At 47.7% G+C, this 19,983-nt stretch overlaps 1 protein-coding gene across 1 annotated transcript in view; it reads left to right on the top strand.

Annotated features, from left to right (window-relative positions):
• The window catches only part of LOC146219512 (NACHT, LRR and PYD domains-containing protein 12-like), a 59,613-nt gene extending 43,794 nt beyond the window's left edge, over window positions 1–15,819 (top strand). Inside the window, exons 10-11 of the mRNA XM_084695280.1 lie at window positions 12,086–12,132; window positions 15,131–15,819. Of these exons, the coding sequence (XP_084551406.1) occupies window positions 12,086–12,132; window positions 15,131–15,666 (583 nt within the window). The 3' untranslated portion in view covers window positions 15,667–15,819. The remainder of the gene's footprint in view (window positions 1–12,085; window positions 12,133–15,130) is intronic.
• The last annotated feature ends 4,164 nt before the right edge of the window (window positions 15,820–19,983 follow it).

Raw genomic sequence — 19,983 nt, 5'->3', positions numbered from 1 at the left:
ACTGAGGCTGGAACGTATCGATACGGCAAAGCCGAGGTTTGATATTTCCCGGCATGATCGAACGGTGAAGGTTAGTAAGTAGTTTTTTATATGGCATTTTTAGCTTCTTTTCATTTTGTAAACAAAAATAAATGGTACCTCTAGGCTAATTGTAGCTAGCGCTCAAGTCTTCTCACGCTGTGTTTCATGTGTTGCCTAGCAACTCATTACTTTTGATAGAAAGCGGACTACATGGTTTTGCTAAAATGGCTTTAATTTCAACACAAAATAATGACACAAGTGATTAAAAGAGTCTCGTCTTCATCCTCACTTTCGACGACAAATCTTTTCAGCATCATCTGTATAGTAAAACTCAGCAGCTGACTCGTCGCTCATTTTGAAGATGACGTCAGAGGGCAATACGGAGCCGTATTGACCGCTGAGGAGGGCAATACGCGTCTGGCATGACTACCCATTAGCCAATCAGAAAGCTCGTACCGTTGTTGCCATATAATAAATATGTAAATACTGAAGCTGCAATAAACATTAGAATGTCAATCACACACCAAAACTTCATGCCCTCTGCAAATGTTTTATTTAAACATTTGCTGATCTCAGCAGGATGTAAATGATTACAAATATAACAATGTGTATGACAGATTTACAGAAATAAAAATAAGTATAGCTTACATACCATGAAATGTGAAATGAAATTTACACTTTAAATTAAATATTCGGAATTTTCTCTGCAAGTATGACTTTTCTTTTGTACTTTTTTCCAATGATAAACAAAATTGATAAAAAAAAAGAATTCCCTCTGCAGCCAAACAAATGTAGGGCCTACTCTCTAGAAGCAGACTCAATAGGACCCAAAAACATCTCTCCTTCTTTCATTTCCCTAAAGATATTGCTGCGCAATATCTTGTCTGTCCAGTTTGTCAAGTCTGTCAAGTTTGTCTTGGTGAATATGGCACACAGCAATGCCATTGAGCCTTTTTTGTGTCATGGTTGATCGCAACCATGTTTTCAATCTGCGTAACGCATTGAAACTGCGCTCTGCCTCGGCAGATGATATGGGCACCATCAGAAACCTTACTAGTGCCTCTACCTGCTAATACGCGCTAACAACGTTACACATGCTAATACATCGCTAACATTGCGTAATCAGCTGCGCAGTTATTAACTGGTCCTTGTGGCCTTATGTAGGGAGAGTGGGGGGAGAACACATTAGGCTAGACTCTACAACCCCCCCCCCGGTCTGACGGCAAACCCTACCACCTTAAAGTGGAACTGAACTGATTTATGAAGTACGGCTCATAATTATTAAAATAAGAGCACAAAACTTTATCTGACAACTAAAAGAGCTAAATGTTCCATTTGTTAACAAAACCGTTTTAAACTTTACTACTTAACTACTGGGCGCGGCCATCTTTGAATCGTCATGTCTGTGACGTCACGAAAATGGTTAGGTACTGTGACTGCCGCCTGCTAGCAGTCATCAAGATTGACATTGATAGATTGTCAGGGAGATAAGAGGTAGAAATGGCTTTAAACAAATCAGCTAAAACAAGGTGCAAAGTAGGATCTTATTGGCTGGTTGTACAAACACATTTTACAAGACAGAAGGAATTCACTATCATGTCCTACCCAAGCGGCAACCGGTTTTACAAAAATAGCTTGTATCTATACAGCGCCAAAATCCGCCAGTTGCCCCCGGGTTCAGAGTTTGCAAGGATCACTTTACAGAAGTGGATTATATTTATAAACCTTTTAAAAACGTTTCATACACACACTGGCATTTTTGACATAGCTACGCTAGCTAGCTCTAGCTCCTAAATCCACATCTGATTGTAGCCAAAGCTTGCTCCGTTACGTAACATTTCCTACACTGTAGTTTGTTTAACCTAGCAGCGAACAAGTTATCAACTCAACCAGTGAGCATGTTTCACACAACTTGAAGGGGCTACTAGTAACTGAAACTTACCAGCTTTCAGTTACTAGTAGGGGACACATCCCCCCCTAATATTACAATCTGGTCAAAATGTCCCCCCCAATGTATTGATATAAAAAGACTAGAGAGCATACAAGTTCTGGGGAAATTGTGAGGGTGTGCTTGCGGCTGCCCCAGCTGCCCATACTCTCCTGGTGTTTACATATTTCAAAAAGCATTTAAGTGTATGACTACAGTTCTGACCATTGTGTTCCCTTGATAATAAGTTTGTAAAAATGACATGCATCACTCAGATGGAGGAGAGGTGATACTGGTTGGTTGGAAGAGAAGGAGGCCAAATGTAGCTCATGAAGATGCAGCGCTAGATAACTTATTAAATTGTAATCAGATATAAACAACTTGTTGGTTGCCCTATTATGTCCTATTATCCTCCTATTATCGTCCTATTATGTAATTTGAACGCCCTGAACGGCATCATTTGAGTAATGAGGGCAAGCGCAGGCTTATTGATTACTTAAAAAACGTTAAGTTTCATTATGCATGATAGAGGAGCCTAGTTAGAGAAGGATTTAGCAGTTTTATTATTAGAAGCCTATTTTATTAATAATTTTCAGAGTAACCTCAAACCGTTCTTTTGTTTCTTTGACCTTACATTTTCTTTGAGAGCTTAGTGGTCTCGGTTTAACATCATTATTTATAGCAACATCATTACCGGACACTGTTAGCTCGCAATGTGGACAAAGAATGCCCCTGCAACAAAGTTGTAACTTGGTAACAAGTAGCCAGCTAGAAACCGACCAGAAGTTTGTAGCCATATAAAGGCCTATATATATAGGCTACTTGATTTGGCTGCAAGATTTGCTGATTTTGAGTGTCCAAGATATGATGGATTCTGATCTGTGTCAACAGTCTAGCCATGTAGCTAAGGCTTGTCCGGGAAGAGTGGATTTTTTTTGTACGGCAAGTCTGGAAGATCAATTTAGGCTAGTGCTACTTGCCCCAATGCACTGGACAAGTTATTAAAACTCAAACAAAATAAAATGCAATGTTAGGCCTACTTCACGTTATGTGCCACTCATTACGTCTATCGATTTTATTTGAGCGAATTCTGCATCAGTAAAACCACCAACCCAAGATCTCTACAGACCAGCTAATTTCCTGCTCAACACTTCAACGGGGGCTTATTACTTGAAAGATGACTTAGGCTATTTACGGTCGTCTCAGTTACACTATGAGGGGTGGGAAATACTGTGATTTGCTTAAGAAGGCAAATGGCTAGTAAAACATAACATTTCATAATAATTTCAGTAAATCAAGCAGCGCTGCAAGACCTAGTGAAATGTATATCCTACAAAGCAAGGCTGAAGCAGGCTGACATTAATTATTTTCATGAACAGACAAAGTTTTGACATTGACAAAGTTTAGGCTGTGGCAATAAAGTTCAGGTTAGTAGTCAGATACTTTCACCTATTGAAAAACTTTTGAGTAAGGGGAAAGCCGAACATGTTCCGTCGCCGTTTGACTTCCTAAACAGCTGTGGAGATGTTTTTGTTAGCTACTCATTAGTGTCTCGGGTAGGCTACAGCGTTGCAGTGAGCCGCCACACTGATATGAAACCACAGGTAATGGTCATTTCACCAACAAATCGTTTATTAATGTCAAAATAAATCCTACAACAAAAACGTATTTGTGAGGAATGTTTATTTCAACGATTAAAAACAGATGCATCATGACCACTGTAGTATGTGTTGCCCAAGCAACAGAGGCTAATGTCATGATGCTAATGCTTCAGTGAAATAGTAGACTACCGTTTCCGAAAGTAGATGTGGGCCTACTTACTTAATAAATATCAGCTAATATTGTACATTACATTTCACAATTATGTTTCACATCACAAAGTAAAATGATTAAATATCACCCTGGCCTCTTTGTTTGTGGCGTTTCTGCAGCTGCCTTGCAGACTAGTATCCCCCAAGTTAACAGATGCGAAACTAATGTTCTGCTAGAGATAGTCACGCGAGTTTCGTGACGTTAGTGGCGTCAGTGACTGTGGCTAGCAAGTTAGCCACCGTTAGCTTCACTTTTCGCCACAAAAACGTAATTTCTACTTAAACCGTGCAATGGAAATCCCGCAACGCAATCGCTACCGAGACAAACCTTTTGACATCGCCGTTGTCTATGTAGTCCAAATATTGAGGCATCCTTAGGGGGGCGAAAAGAAACAATAAATAATAAATAATATATATGTGAGATAACAATGGTTTGTGCTCGCCGAAGGCAAGCACACCCCAATAAATGTGCTACGCTACGAAAAGCAACCACGCACGCTGTCCGAAATTATCATAAACTAATTAATTTGTCCCCCCCAATGTTGACTCCATGGCTACGGCCTTGGTCAGATGCACAGAACAACACAGGGTCAGATCGAGCACTGATATTCTTAGGACAGACTAGACAACGCAAGGCAACCTGGCATAGCATGACATATAAGTAGCCTACTCAGATCATACTATGATTCATAGGTTACACCTATGATAAGCTAACATAAAAGGTCTTTCTCCTCACACAGCATGGGAAAGAGCCTGTGCTCAATGATGAACGATCATTTTGGTGGACCACCAACACCCAGGTCATGCAGGTCTGCCTCTTTGATCAGATCAATTCTGTCTGTTGGCATTGTCGTGCAGCTATGACAAGGAGCAAGCTACAAGCACACCACTCGGTGTTGTTCAACCTGTCAGTCGTCGTCGTCATCTGCCGCTTGTCCGGGGATCGGGTCGCGGGGGCAACGACCTAAGCATGGAGGCCCAGGCTTCCCTCTCCCCGGCCACTTCCACCACCTCTTCCTGGGGGACCCCGAGGCGTTCCCAAGCCAGCCGAGTGACATAGTCCCTCCAGCGTGTCCTGGGTCTTCCCTGGGGCCTCTTCCCAGTGGGACGTGCCCGGAACACCTCACCAGGGAGGCGTCCAGGAGGCATCCTAATCAGATGCCCGAGCCACCTCAGCTGGCTCCTCTCGACGCGGAGGAGCAGCGGTTCTACTCTGAGCCCCTCCCGGATGACCGAGCTTCTCAGCCTATCTCTAAGGGAGAGCCCGGACACCCTGCGGAGAAAGCTCATTTCGGCCGCTTGTATTCGCGATCTCGTTCTTTCGGTCACTACCCATAGTTCGTGACCATAGGTGAGGGTAGGAACGTAGATCGACTGGTAAATAGAGAGCTTCGCCTTTCGACTCAGCTCCTTCTTCACCACGACGGACCGATGCAGAGCCCGCATCACTGCGGACGCCGCACCGATCCGCCTGTCGACCTCGCGCTCCATTCTTCCCTCACTCGTGAACAAGACCCCGAGATACTTGAACTCCTCCACTTGGTTCAGGATCTCCTCCCCGACCCGGAGATGGCACTCCACCCTTTTCCGGTCGATAACCATGGCCTCAGATTTGGAGGTGCTGATTCGCATCCCAGCCGCTTCACATTCGGTTGCGAACCGCTCCAGTGAGAGCTGAAGGTCACGGCCCGATGAAGCCAACAGGACCACATCATCTGCAAAAAGCAGCGACCCGATCCTGAGGTCACCAAACCGGACCCCCTCAACACCCTGGCTGCGCCTAGAAATCCTGTCCATATAGGTAATGAACAGAATCGGTGACAACCCTCACCGGAAACAAGTTCGACTTACTACCGGCAATGCGGACCAAACTCTGGCACCGGTCGTACAGGGACCGGACAGCCCCGATCAGGGAATCCGGTACCCCGTACTCTCGGAGCACCCCCCACATGAGCCCCCGAGGGACACGGTCGAACGCCTTTTCCAAATCCACAAAACATGTGTAGACTGGTTGGGCGAACTCCCATGTACCCTCCAGGACTCCGCGGAGGGTATAGAGCTGGTCCACTGTTCCACGGCCAGGACGAAAACCACATTGCTCCTCCTGAATCCGAGGTTCGACAATCCGGCGGACCCTCCTCTCCAGGACCCCTGAATAGACTTTCCCAGGGAGGCTGAGGAGTGTGATCCCCCTAAAGTTGGAGCACACCCTCCGGTCCCCCTTCTTAAAGAGGGGAACCACCACCCCGGTCTGCCAGTCCAGAGGCACTGTCCCCGATGTCCACGCGATGTTGCAGAGTCGTGTCAACCAAGACAGCCCTACAACATCCAGAGCCTTAAGGAACTCCGGGCGGACCTCGTCCACCCCAGGGGCCCTGCCACCGCGGAGCTTTTCAACCACCTCGGCGACCTCGGCCCCAGAGATAGTAGGGCCCCCCCCTATGTCCCCAGACTCTGCCTCCACGTCGGAAAGCATGTTGGTGGAATTAAGGAGGTCTTCAAAGTATTCCTTCCACCGATCCAGGACGTCCCCCGTCGAAGTCAGCAGCGCACCGTCCCCACCGTATACAGTGTTGACAGAGCACTGCTTCCCCCTCCTGAGTCGCCGGATGGTGGTCCAGAACCTTTTTGAAGCCGTTCGGAAGTAATTCTCCATGGCCTCGCCGAACTCCTCCCATGCCCGGGTTTTTGCCTCCGCGACCGCCAAAGCCGCGTTCCGCTTGGCCTGCCGGTACACATCAGCTGCCTCAGGAGTCCTACCAGCCAATAAAGCCCGATAGGCCTCCTTCTTCAGCTTGACGGCATCTCTCACCTCCGGAGTCCACCACCGGGTCCGAGGGTTACCGCCGCGACATGCACCGACCGCCTTGCAGCCGCAGCTCCGGTCAGCCGCTTCAACAATGGAGGCCCGGAATATGGCCCATTCGGACTCAATGTCCCCAGCCCCCCCCGAGACATGATCGAAGCTCTCCCGGAGGTGGGAGTTGAAGCTCCTTCTGACAGAGGGTTCCGCCAGCCGTTCCCAGCAGACCCTCACATTACGTTTGGGCCTGCCAGGCCTGACCGGCGTCCTCCCCCACCATCGGAGCCGACTCACCACCAGGTGGTGATCAGTTGACAGCTCCGCCCCTCTCCTCACCCGAGTGTCCAAGACATGCGGCCTCAAGTCCGACGACACGACTACGAAGTCGATCATCGAACTGAGACCTCGGGTGTCCTGGTGCCAGGTGCACATATGGACACCCTTATGCTTGAACATGGTGTTCGTTATGGACAAGCCGTGTTTAGCACAGAAGTCCAACAACAGAACACCACTCGGGTTCAGATCGGGGGGGCCGTTCCTCCCAATCGCGCCCCTCCAGGTCTCACTGTCATTGCCCACATGAGCATTGAAGTCCCCCAGGAGGACGAGGGAATCCCCGGGAGGAGCGCTTTCCAGCACCCCCTCCAGAGACTCCAAAAAGGGTGGGTACTCTGAGCTGCCGTTTGGTGCATAAGCACAAACGACAGTGAGGACCCGTCCCCCCACCCGAAGGCGGAGGGAGGCTACCCTCTCATCCACCGGGGTGAACCCCAATGTACAGGCACCGAACCGAGGGGAAACGAGTATTCCCACCCCAGCTCGACGCCTCTCACCAAGGGCAACTCCAGAGTGGAAGAGAGTCCAGCCCCTCTCAAGGAGACTGGTTCCGGAGCCTGTGCTGTGCGTTGAGGCGAGGCCGACTATATCTAGCCGGAAACTCTCTACCTCGCGCACCAGCTCAGGCTCCTTTCCCGCCAGCGAGGTGTCGTTCCACGTCCCTAAAGCTAGCTTCTGCAGCCGAGGATCGGACCGCCAAGGCCCCCGCCTTCGGCCGCCGCCCGTCTCACACTGCACCCGACCCCCATGACCCCTCCTGCGGATGGTGAGCCCACTGGAAGAGGGTCCCACGTTGTCTCTTCGGGCTGTGCCCAACCGGGCCCCATGGGAAAAGGCCCGGCCACCAGGCGCTCGCCATCGAGCCCCACCCCCGGGCCTGGCTCCAGGGGGGTGCCCCGGTGACCCGCTTCCGGGCAGGGGCAACTGAGAACCATTGTTGTGTTTCTTCATGGATGGTTTTTTGAGCCACGCTTTGTCTGGTCTTTCACCTGGAACCTGTTTGCCTTGGGAGACCCTACCAGGGGCATAAAGCCCCCGACAACATAGCTTCCAGGATCACTAGGACACGCAAACCCCTCCACCGCGGTAAGGTGGTGACTCAAGGAGGGGCAACCTGTCAGTGTTAACTATATTTATATCTTCCGACAAAACCACATATTCTGCATTATATGGAACAACTACAGTCCTGCGGGTACATCATTACGTATCGGTTCGGAAGCATACACCATAGGTTGAACATGGACAGGTATGATGGGTCGATTTTCTTCCATTTTTAATGCAATTTGGCGGGTTGAAATTGAGCCCAACCATTCTCGTGACGTCAGATGTACACATCATTTAAACATGGCGGCGCCCAGTTCTTTTTAAGTACATAATTTACACACTAGAGAGATTTTGATTATTAATAGAATATGGCATGCAGTTGTATGTTATATATATTTTTATGTCATTAAAAATTATATACTATTATAATATCACTGTGTCTAATCGCAGTTCAGTTCCACTTTAACTAACGCATTTTCTGTGGGTGTCACCGTGTAGTTGAGTTGAACAAAAAAAACAGGAGGTGTATGATGCAGGAGGTTGTAGTTAAATGGAATGTCCATCGGCAAAAACAAAACAGCACTTAACTCAGGTAGCCTATTCGTCATGCAGAACAACAAAAATAACGCTCGCATCCAGCAGAGCTCTCAAGAGAATTCTAACATGCTCTCTGAACATAAAACGTGACAATAACCGACAAATGACAAACACAAACTCACTCCTTAAATACATAAACATAATTGGCTACAGCCGAGGACAAACGTGTACACAGGTGCGCGTCATTACGCATCCCTAATATTCAGGAGAGAGGGAGCGTCGAGGCCCGGGTCTCCGAGTAGACGTAACAGTGGGAAACCCTGCTCCTCCTTGTAATGCCTAGTCATGCTCTGTTATAAAGGAGAAGAATGCGTCAGTTGTTTTACCATTCATTCTTTTTTCTCATCACGTCGATGTACATGTCAAACCCATAATTCCACACAAGAACCTCAAAACAATGTACATGGGGAGAGAACAGTGTAGCTCCGCAGCTACCATACAGTAAGATGTATACCTGTGTAGATCTTTCTGAATCCCTCTCTGTGGCAGCAGACTACATATCTCATTCTGTGATAAAGAGCATTCTGTTCTACTGTACTGTACACATTCTTTGCAATATTGAAAACTTAAACTGCAAGAGGTTCTATTGCGGCAGAAGGCTCAACAAGGCAGATAACACCATCAATTACTGTTGGGAGAAATGAACCCCCCAAATTAAATCTACAAAAAACACACCAACATGTTATGTGGGCACTTGTGTCCTCGGGGGTGATAGGCTTGGATGAGCTCCCTCCAGGGATGCCTTCAGCCACTGGTCGCCCAGCGTTCTGGCTCAGAGCCAGCTCTTCTGCCTCTGTCAGAGGTGGTGCCCTGCTCTGCCTTCTTTCTGTTAGTCCACTACAAGTCCAATGTTATGGAAGCAAATCGTGACCAAAATTCAAATGAAAATGTATTTCCAGAAATGCATTTTCATTTTAAGAATGTGGCTGCATTATTTGACTCATAAATGATATTAGTAATCAATCATCCGATTTGCATTTGCATTTCTTCTTCAAGACTGCACATTTTATGCCATAATCAAAAAGAAAACAGAGCGGACATTGCATTTTCATTTTTGTGTTCTGCCCGCAAAGAACTGCCCACAATTTGAAAATGAAAATGCATTCTGAGCGGCGCAGCAAAGTTACGTCAGTAGCCGCGCATCTTCAGCTCCCTGCTGACCGAGCTACCCATCTTGTTCAGTACGGGGCGGTGTGCACATCTGCATTGCATTACATCAGAATCAGAAAGGGTTTTATTCGCCGTGAAGGTTTGCTCAGACAAGGAATTTACTTTGGCGGAAGGTGCATACGTTAAACATATAGGAATCTTAAAACTTAAATATGTGGACTAACTATACAAAATGAGCAAAGTCTAGCTAATACTAAGGGGATTTAGAATTAAAAAAATATATATAAAGTAGCCATAATTTACAATCTAACCTAAAAATACATTGCAAATGTGCTGGGAAATTGATTGAATTGCTGGGTCTTTAGAGGACTTATCACAGATAATGGCGCTTCCTCAAATTGTGCAAACACTGTAAGAATTAGCTAAGCAGGTAGAATCTAATAAAATATCTGAGTCTGATGCCCGTGACCGAGTAGAACAAGTCATAGAGAGCTTGGCTGCATAGCCTAGTCTGCATAGCCGTCACAGATTTACACATTAATGTGTTTGCCATAGTTTGAGGCTGTGGAGCCTCAAACGACCAACCATCAACATCCCGTTCGAGTCCGTTGAAAGCTATTCATTAAATGGTTTAAATAAAGGTAATATGTTCGGCGTATGCCACCGCCCCGTACCGAAAAAGATGGGTAGCTTGGTCAGCAGGGAGCTGAAGAAGAGCGGCTACTGATGTCACTCTGCTGCACCGCTCTTCTGGAAATTTTCAAATTTTACATTTCAAATTGAATTTTGGTATCTATTTGCTGGGGCATATTTGTAAAATTTAATTTTGTTAACATTTTAATTAAGTGAAAGAATGAGCAGTCTTAAAGAAGAAAATTAAAATGCAAATAGGATGATTGATTACTAATTTCATTTGAGTCAAATAATGCAGCCACATTCTTAAAATGAAAATGCATTTCTGGAAATGCATTTTAATTTTAATTTTGGTCACGATTTGCTTCCATACAATGTTCATATACTGAGCAGGATATTAGGTGAGACAACATCTGTGTTAAAACAGCATTCTCACAAGTTGAGACAGCCACTGAATGATTTTGACTTGGTTTAATCCTGTCAAACATGATTAAAACAATCATGTGTCTGGTAGGCCTAAGCAAAATATACCCTACCTGTTTGAACTGATTTTATATTTCATTTTCAGCTGCTGCCAAGTGTGTTTTGTGCCCATAGGATTGTTCCACCACTTGTTCAGCTGTAGTAAGATGTGTGGTTAAATGTCAAATAAATAGACTGCATTGAAATGTACTCATTGACCAACTGTCTGTCTTTTGCTGTTGCAGTTGTTGTTTATCTTTCAGAAAATGTTTGCATACTTGCCTACAAGCATGAGAATTTCTAATTCCAGTGAATGAGCGAAGCAGGTTCAGGCATGGCACTCGGGCAGCGCGCCATATCACCCATCGCCGTGTTCTCAGCTCATAGACTTAAGGCCGATTTATACTTCTGCTTCTCCGTTAACGGACAGACGCACGCACGGAATCGGACGGAGTTGGACGGATTGGTTGAATTTATACTACTCTGACGGCTCTGCATGCTGAAAGCAATTCACAGCCAGAACAGTAGATGGCGCTGCACTGCGATGCTAGCTAGGTTATTGAAAAGTCGGAGCAAATTTACAAATGAACCGTTTCATCAATAAAATAAGCACATTTTCAGCAACTACACTGCCCATTTCTAGTCACATTTTAATTCAGATGCTGATTTACATGTACTGTTTAGCTGAAATAATAGTTGTAAAAACTTACAACAATGGCTGTCAAAGGATTCTGTTCTCTTGTTGGTCACGGCAACCCCGCCCCCACCCCTGACGCAAGCGGTTCTTAATATGGACCAATCATAGCCAAGTGGTATCCGTAAAAAGACGCACGGACAGACGGATAGTCAGGAAAATCAGGAGGCGCACGCAGAGCTCTGCGAGGGCTCTGCGAGGACACGCAGAGGGCGTTTCTTGACGGAGAGGGCGTTCCCCGTGTGCGTGTGCGTAAAAACGCAGAAGTATAAATCGGCCTTAGCTTGATAGGCGGCGCTATAAAGTTGCACACATGCACGCACACGCGTCCTCGATGACCTCGATGGCTGGGGGCTGGGGGGGGCTAAGTCACAAACTCTCCCGGGGCTGGATGAATAAATGGTGAAATCAATCACGTGAGTGTCTTGACTGAAATTTGAATTAAACTAACTCGGATCAGCTTTTCTGGAACCGATAACTCTGTGCTTCCCATCTCAGGGTTCATCAAGTCAGAGTTCAGGGTTAGGCTCAGTTTGTAAAACCTGCTTTCTGGAATACATCTCTGATGATAAACATAGAAACAACATATTCACTTTAGTCACAGGTGAGGTGTCATTTCCTCATCATTCCTCTGCTTCTCCCTACAGTGTGGATCATAGTGGAGAGTGCAGGATCAAACCTGTCCCTAGGAGATGTGAGTATTGACTGCTAGTACACAGAGTCATACAGGGACAATACCATGAGTGACTTTGACACTGTCAGAAATGGACACACGTATGTGACCTCCCTTCACTCTCTCTCCTCCTTTCCCTCCCCTGTTCCCCTCCCTCCCTTCCCCTAGCTGGTGTGTGTTCCCTCCCTCCCTCCGTCACTCACTCCTCTCTTCCTTCCCTCTCCACTCCCCTACCCTCTCCTCTTCCCTCCCTCACTCCTCTCTTCCTTCCCTCTCCACTCCCCTACCCTCTCCTCTTCCCTCCCTCACTCCTCTCTTCCTTCCCTCTCCACTCCCCTACCCTCTCCTCCTCCCTCCCCACCACCCCTCTATTCTCCCCTCACCTCCCTTCATCTCCCTCTGCCCTTTCCTCTCTCCCCTCTCACCCCTCCCCTCCTCCCTCTCCTCCATCTCCACCCCCAGGGCTCACAAAGAACTTTGTTTCTCACTGTTCAGTACCGTCCAGAAGTGCAACATGAACCGTCCCAACCTGAACTTGACCTGTTTTTGTATTTTGACATTCTGACATTAGAGGGGGTGGGGGGAGAGGAGGTCCGGAAGGTGGAGGGGGGGGGGGGGGGAGGTCAAACATTCATTTGTATGTTTATGCCGCGGCCGGAAAATTAACGAGCGACATCATTGCGTTATAAGCGATTCTGGTCGGCCACTGCATCAATGCAGCATTGTCCATGTCCGCATTGTGATGCATCGATTCAGTTCCACACTTCTAGTAGGGGGAGAGGATGGGGGGAGAGAGTACATCTCTTCATTTAGACACTTTTATCCAAAGCGACTTCCAAAAGAGAGCTTTACAAAAGAGCACAGGTCAATGATCATAAACAACAAGACGCCCCAAAAACATTGTGGGGAGCCAAAACATGAAGCAGACATTGTGAAAAGCAAATACGAAGGGGGGTCTAACTCACTGAGTGATAAAGAGGGGTGTTGGTAGGGGGGGGGGGGGTCTAACTCACTGAGTGATAAAGAGGGGTGTTGGTAGGGGGGGGGTCTAACTCACTGAGTGATAAAGAGGGGTGTTGGTAGGGGGGGGGGGTCTAACTCGCTGAGTGAAAAAGGGGGTGTTGGTGGGGGGGGGGGGTCTAACTCACTGAGAGTGATAAAAAGGGGTGTTGGTAGGGGGGGGGGGGGTTAACTCACTGTGAGTGATAAAGAGGGGTGTTGGTAGGGGGGGGGGGTCTAACTCACTGTGAGTGATAAAGAGGGGTGTTGGTAGGGGGGGGGGGGTCTAACTCACTGAGAGTGATAAAGAGGGGTGTTGGTAGGGGGGGGGGGGTCTAACTCACTGTGAGTGATAAAGAGGGGTGTTGGTAGGGAGGGGGGGGTCTAACTCACTGAGAGTGATAAAGAGGGGTGTTGGTAGGGGGGGGGGGGTCTAACTCACTGTGAGTGATAAAGAGGGGTGTTGGTAGGGGGGGGGTCTAACTCACTGTGAGTAATAAAGAGGGGTGTTGGTAGGGGGGGGGTCTAACTCACTGAGCGATAAAGAGGGGTGTTGGTAACATTTAACATTTATTCATTTAGCAGACGCTTTTATCCAAAGCGACTTCCAAGAGAGAGCTTTACAAAAGAGCATAGGTCACTGATCATAACAACGAGATAGTCCCAAACATTGCAAGCAGCCAAAACATGAAGCATACATTGTGAAAAAGCTAAACAAGTGCCAAAAGGGAAGACCCATAAGAGCATGCAGTTATACAAGTTACAAATTAAAACAACATGAACCACAAAAGTGCAGGACTGTACCTGTAAAAGAACAATCAACAGTAAAATATTTCACAGCAAGTACAAGACTTAACTTCGTTATATCTAACCTACAAGAGCAACAAGTCAGTCAATAAGAGTCATTGTGATCCTGGAGGAAACTAACAAGTCCAGCCAACCATTCCTAAGTACCGTTGTACTCCCGTAACAAGTGCGTCTTGAGCCTTCTCTTGAAGGTGGGGAGACAGTCAGTGTCCCTGATGGAGGTGGGGAGCTGGTTCCACCATTGGGGCGCCAGGCAGGAGAAGAGCTTGTGTTGGGACTGGGCGGTCTTGAGCGGTGGGACCACCAGGCGGTTGTCTGAAGAAGACCGTAGGTGACGGGTGGGGGTGTAAGGTTGCAGGAGAGACTTGATGTAGATGCTTGCAGTCCCGTTCAAGTCCCGTTGGTAGGGGGGGGGGTCTAACTCACTGAGTGATAAAGAGGGGTGTTGGTGGGGGGGGGGGGGGGGGTCTAACTCACTGTGAGTGATGATGAGGGGTGTTGGTAGGGGGGGGGGTCTAACTCACTGTGAGTGATGATGAGGGGTGTTGGTAGGGGGGGGGGGTCTAACTCACTGTGAGTGATGATGAGGGGTGTTGGTAGGGGGGGGGGTCTAACTCACTGTGAGTGATGATGAGGGGTGTTGGTAGGGGGGGGGGGTGTAACTCACTGAGTGATAAAGAGGGGTGTTGGTGGGGGGGGGGGGGTCTAACTCACTTTGAGTGATGATGAGGGGTGTTGGTAGGGGGGGGTGGGGTGTAACTCACTCTGAGTGATAAAGAGGGGCATTGGTAGGGGGGTGTAGGGGTCTAACTCACTGAGCCAAAACATGGAGCAGACATTGTGAAAAGCAAATAAGTGCCAATGGGAAGAACCAGAAGAGCATGTAGTTAAACAAGTTACAATGAAACAACATGAACCTCAAAAGTGCAGGAGTGTACCTGTAGAAAAGCAACAAGAATATAATTTACAGCGAGTACAAGAATCAGTTCCAATTAACCAACAAGAGCAACAAATCCCTCAATAACAGTCATTGTGTTCCTGGAGGAAACTCACATCAGGTCCAGCAAATCATTCCTAAGTACCGTAGTACAGGAGTAGATAAGGGAGGTGGGGGGGGGGGGGGGGGAATGAAAGGGGGGGGCAGGAAGAGGGAGACATTCTAATGTGAATGATGATGATCAGTAATATATTGTGTCTTGGTCTCCCCCATCAGATGCCTGTGAGCTCACACTGGACCCAAACACAGCACACAGACGCCTCTCTCTGTCTGAGGAGGGCAGAAAGGTGACAAGGAAGAGAGAGGAGCAGCCGTATCCTGATCACCCAGAGAGATTTGAGTACTATGAACAGGTGCTGTGTAGAGAGGGTCTGCCTGGGCGCTGTTACTGGGAGGCAGAGAGGAGTGGAGGACTGGTTTATATAGCAGTGACATATAAAGGAATCAGCAGGAGAGTAAAGGGTGCTGTTTGTGTGCTTGGATACAATAACAAGTCCTGGAGTCTGAGGTGTGATTATAACAGTTACTATGCCAGGCACAATAATAAGATCACTGTCATACCTGCCCCCCCCTCCAGCTCCCACAGAGTAGGAGTGTATCTGGACTGGCCGGCCGGCACTCTGTCCTTCTACACAGTCTCCTCTGACACACTGACCCACCTGCACACATTCCACAGCACATTCACTGAGCCCCTCTATCCTGGGTTCGGGGTTTGGTCTGACTCCTCAGTGTCCCTGTGTCAGGTAGAATAGATCACATACACTCTCACACACTGTGCTCACATAGATGTGATTGAAGATTGAACTGTATACAGTTGTAATTGATATCCCAGAGTGTTTGTAAATATTGGTGTGTGTAGAATGTTGTAAAAGAAAATTCTAGCTGGACTGTGTAGATTTGAATAGTCAGAGATGGAGGTTTTAAATCAATTTATTTAGACTATACAATTACATATGATTTAAACAAAGTACTTTGTGATCAGTCATTACGAAGGGTGTACTAGCCACAAATCGTTCGCAAGAGTGATAGCGAACTATCACACATGCTCAACCTTATATAAACTTTAGATCAATGGCATTCTGTAAGATCAATCAATCAATATAGCAAACTCTGTGATTGGCTAACTCAACTTAGTGACAGCTTGAAACAATACATCTCCACCAAGTGTCCCAAAGTTCTTTGTTGTCACAGCTCTCTCCAGAGCAGCAGATAATAAAGCCACAGGGGTTGACCAGTCAAATGGTCGACTGTCCTTTGTGTGACCATCTTCAAACAAGAATTCACATCACCTATGAAACAGGAAGAGTCAGGGCAGCTTGATCCATTTATCCATCTCACCACAGGTGACAAGAACTCTTTCAGGTCACCCAGCCTTCCTGTCTCCTAGACTTCACGTCTCCTAGTTAGGTGTTATAAAACTACAGGTGGCATGTCTACCAAATGAAGTCGAATCAACATACATTGTATCAAGCTTCTTATCCAACTGGAAACTTTTCCTAAACACATACATTGTACATAGGCCCAACATTTCTACAACAAATGTTTGTTTTGTTTTCATTGTTGACAAACAACAATCCTGTCTTTGATCTCAGTTCCACTGAATGTGATGAACTAAATAGTGTCTTACTGCCTAAATAAGGAGAAATAAAGATGTTTTAGACTGGATGATAGAAGACATGCTGTGTGTTCGTTGGTGACCCAGTGGTCCTACACACACACACACACGTACACACACACAATGTTAACACTACATTTAGGACCAGTTATGGGACACTATTACCCACTTGAATATAAACTGTGTGTGTCTAGTGTGATCCCCTCTCCCCCAGACCTCCTCTCTACCACCACCTCCTCTCTACCACCACCTCCTCTCTACCACCACCTCCTCTCTACCACCACCTCCTCTCTACCCACCACCTCCTCTCTACCACCACCTCCTCTCTATCACCACCTCCTCTACCACCACCTCCTCTCTACCACCACCTCCTCTCTACCCACCACCTCCTCTCTACCACCACCTCCTCTCTACCACCACCTCCTCTCTACCACCACCTCCTCTCTACCCACCACCTCCTCTCTACCACCACCTCCTCTCTACCACCACCTCCTCTCTACCCACCACTTCCTCTATCACCACCTCCTCTCTACCACCACCTCCTCTCGACCACCACTTCCTCTCTACCCACCACCTCCTCTCTACCACCACCTCCTCTCTACCACCACCTCCTCTCTACCACCACCTCTTCTCTATCACCACCTCCTCTCTACCACCACCTCCTCTCTACCCACCACCTCCTCTCTACCACCACCTCCTCTCTACCACCACCTCCTCTCTACCCACCACCTCCTCTCTACCACCACCTCCTCTCTACCACCACCTCCTCTCTACCACCACCTCCTCTCTACCACCACCTCCTCTCTACCCACCACCTCCTCTCTACCCACCACCTCCTCTCTACCCACCACCTCCTCTCTACCACCACCTCCTCTCTACCACCACCTCCTCTCTATCTCTCTCTACCCACTAACTCACCGTGTGTGTTATAGAGGGGTGTTGGGAGGGGGGGGGTTTAACTCACTGTGAGTGATAAAGAGGGGTGTTGGTAATTGGAATGGTTTTCCTGAGGTCTAACAGAACGTTTCATGGATGACATCCTCCTCTGGATGCAGTTCTCTACCTCTGTGTCCTTCCAGTTCTCCATAGAAGCAGAGAAACATGATCACATACAATCTTAACATTGACACTCCTCTATTCAAAGCCATGTGTGTTTCTAAATGTCCTGTTGAGTTCTTTGTTGTGCGTGTTCCAGATGTCCCCAGGTATGAAGACAGTTGTCCACAGTTGATGAAGACCACATGAACAACTGATATCTCTGTGTTGAGCTGAGCTAAGTAATGACTGCCGTTTACATGAAATCCAAAAATTGTTAGACAGGTATAGTAGTGTTTGTGTGTGTATGAGTGTCTACATATTTGTGTTTTTGTGCATTTATGTGGGTGTGTGTGGGTTTGCCTGTGTGCGTAGTTTGTGTGTGTGTATGCGAGAGTGTCTGTGCATAGTGTGTGTGTGTGTGTGGTGCTTGTTTGTGTGCATTCCTGCATGCCCGTTTTGGTAGGAATGTCAGTGAAGGTGCCAGAGTCCATGAGCTCTTTGGAGATAGATGCAGGGAACAAGGGAGGAGGGAGGGAGGAGGGAGGAAGAGGAGGAGGAGGGTGGGGGCGGAGGAGGAGGAGGGAGGAAGAGGAGGAGGAGGGTGGGGGCGGAGGAGGAAGAGGGAGGAAGAGGAGGAGGAGGGTGGGGGCGGAGGAGGAGGAGAGAGGAAGAGGAGGAGGGTGGGGGCGGAGGAGGAGGGAGGGAGGAAGAGGAGGAGGAGGGTGCGTAGGAGGGAGTAGAGGAGGAGGAGGGAGGGGAGGAGGAGGAGGAGGGAGGAGAGGAGGAGGAGGGAGGGGAGGAGGAGGAAGAGGAGGAGGAAGAGGAGGGAGGAGAGGAGGAGGAGGGAGGGGAGGAGGAGGAAGAGGAGGAGGAGGGAGGAGAGGAGGAGGAGGTTGGGGAGGAAACATGTGTCACCAGTGTGGCACAGTCACCTGTGGTATCCCAGCTTGTCAGTATTGTGTTTGTTATTGTTGGTCTCCTCCCCTTGTTGGTCTCCTTTCCACATGTGGTCAGCTACTCTGTCAGTAGAGTTCTCTGTGGTGGTGAACCTTCAGTCAGCTACTCTGTCAGTAGAGTTCTCTGTGGTGGTGAACCTTCAGTCAGCTACTCTGTCAGTAGAGTTCTCTGTGGTGGTGATCCTTCAGTCAGCTACTCTGTCAGTAGAGTTCTCTGTGGTGGTGAACCTTCAGTCAGCAGGTCAGCTGGTTTGGTTGGTCCTCAGGTTCATATTTATTGTGATTATTGATGTATTTGATCAGACATGTTATTGTGCTTTTCTTGAGTTTCTCTTTGTTTCAGCAATGTACATCTCCTTTACATGTGCAAATATTGTCCCTTCAAAGTGAGATACCTTTTGAGCACTATAAAACCAAGAAAGATATTAACAGGATAGTATTACCTTATACATGTAAGGACTAAAACCCTCCGTCAGGAAGGGAACAGTCCCTAGAATAAGACTTTGAGGACAGGTGAATGATATCAGCAGTAATTGGTTTCTGGTCACCAGGTGAACCGAGGAAGCCGACATGAAGGCTTGTGAGTCTCCTGAGCGTGGAGTCTGGAGTCTGGTTGAACAGGAGAACATGAGTTTGGGTCTTCTCGTCGCTTTACCTTCAACTTGAGTTCATGCACAGGCAGTTAAGGCCCAGACCACACAGCCATGGTAACAGCAGAGGAAGTGAGACGCATCCTCAGGTCTGTGAACACAAGGAAGGCAGAGGGACCAGATGGGAAAACAGGTCCACTGAGGACGCTATCGTCACAGCCCTCCATACAACGCTGACACACCTGGACAAGAAGGAGACATATGTGAGGCTGCTCTTCATAGATTACAGCTCGGCTTTTAATACCATCGTCCCTAACCGGCTGATCACCAAACTCCTTGATCTGGGCCTCAGCTATAGCCTGTGTAAGTGGATGAAGGATTTCTTAACAGATCGCCTGCAGACAGTGATACTGGGTCCTCACCCATCATGGAGCCTGTCCCTCAGCACTGGAGCTCCACAAGGCTGTGTATTGAGTCCCCTGTTCTACTCCGTCTACACATATGACTGCACCAACACCCATCATTCAAATGCAGTGATCACATTTGCAGATGACACGACTGTGGCAGGACAAATCACCGACGGAAACGAAAGTGCCTACAGAGACAAAGTTGACAGACTGACAGGATGGCTTCAAGAAAACAACCTGACCCTGAATGTCAAGAAGACAAAAGAGATCATGGTCGACTTCAGATGGCAAAAGGCGAACCCTTGACCCCTCATCATCAATGGTGAGGAAGTGGAGAGGACCTCCTGCTTCCAGTTCCTGGGGGTTATGCTCTCAGAGGACCTGGAATGGAAGATGAACACAGTCCAGAAAGCACAGCAGCGGCTCTACTTCCTGTGAACACTGAAGAGAAACAAGCTATCTC

The sequence above is a fragment of the Hypomesus nipponensis genome, chromosome 28 (assembly GCF_054491055.1).
Source record: "Hypomesus nipponensis isolate SF chromosome 28, ASM5449105v1, whole genome shotgun sequence".
NCBI classification, from domain to species: Eukaryota; Metazoa; Chordata; class Actinopteri; order Osmeriformes; family Osmeridae; genus Hypomesus; species Hypomesus nipponensis.
The sequence above is the reverse complement of the archived record's forward strand: the minus strand, read 5'-3'. Positions and strand labels throughout refer to the sequence as shown.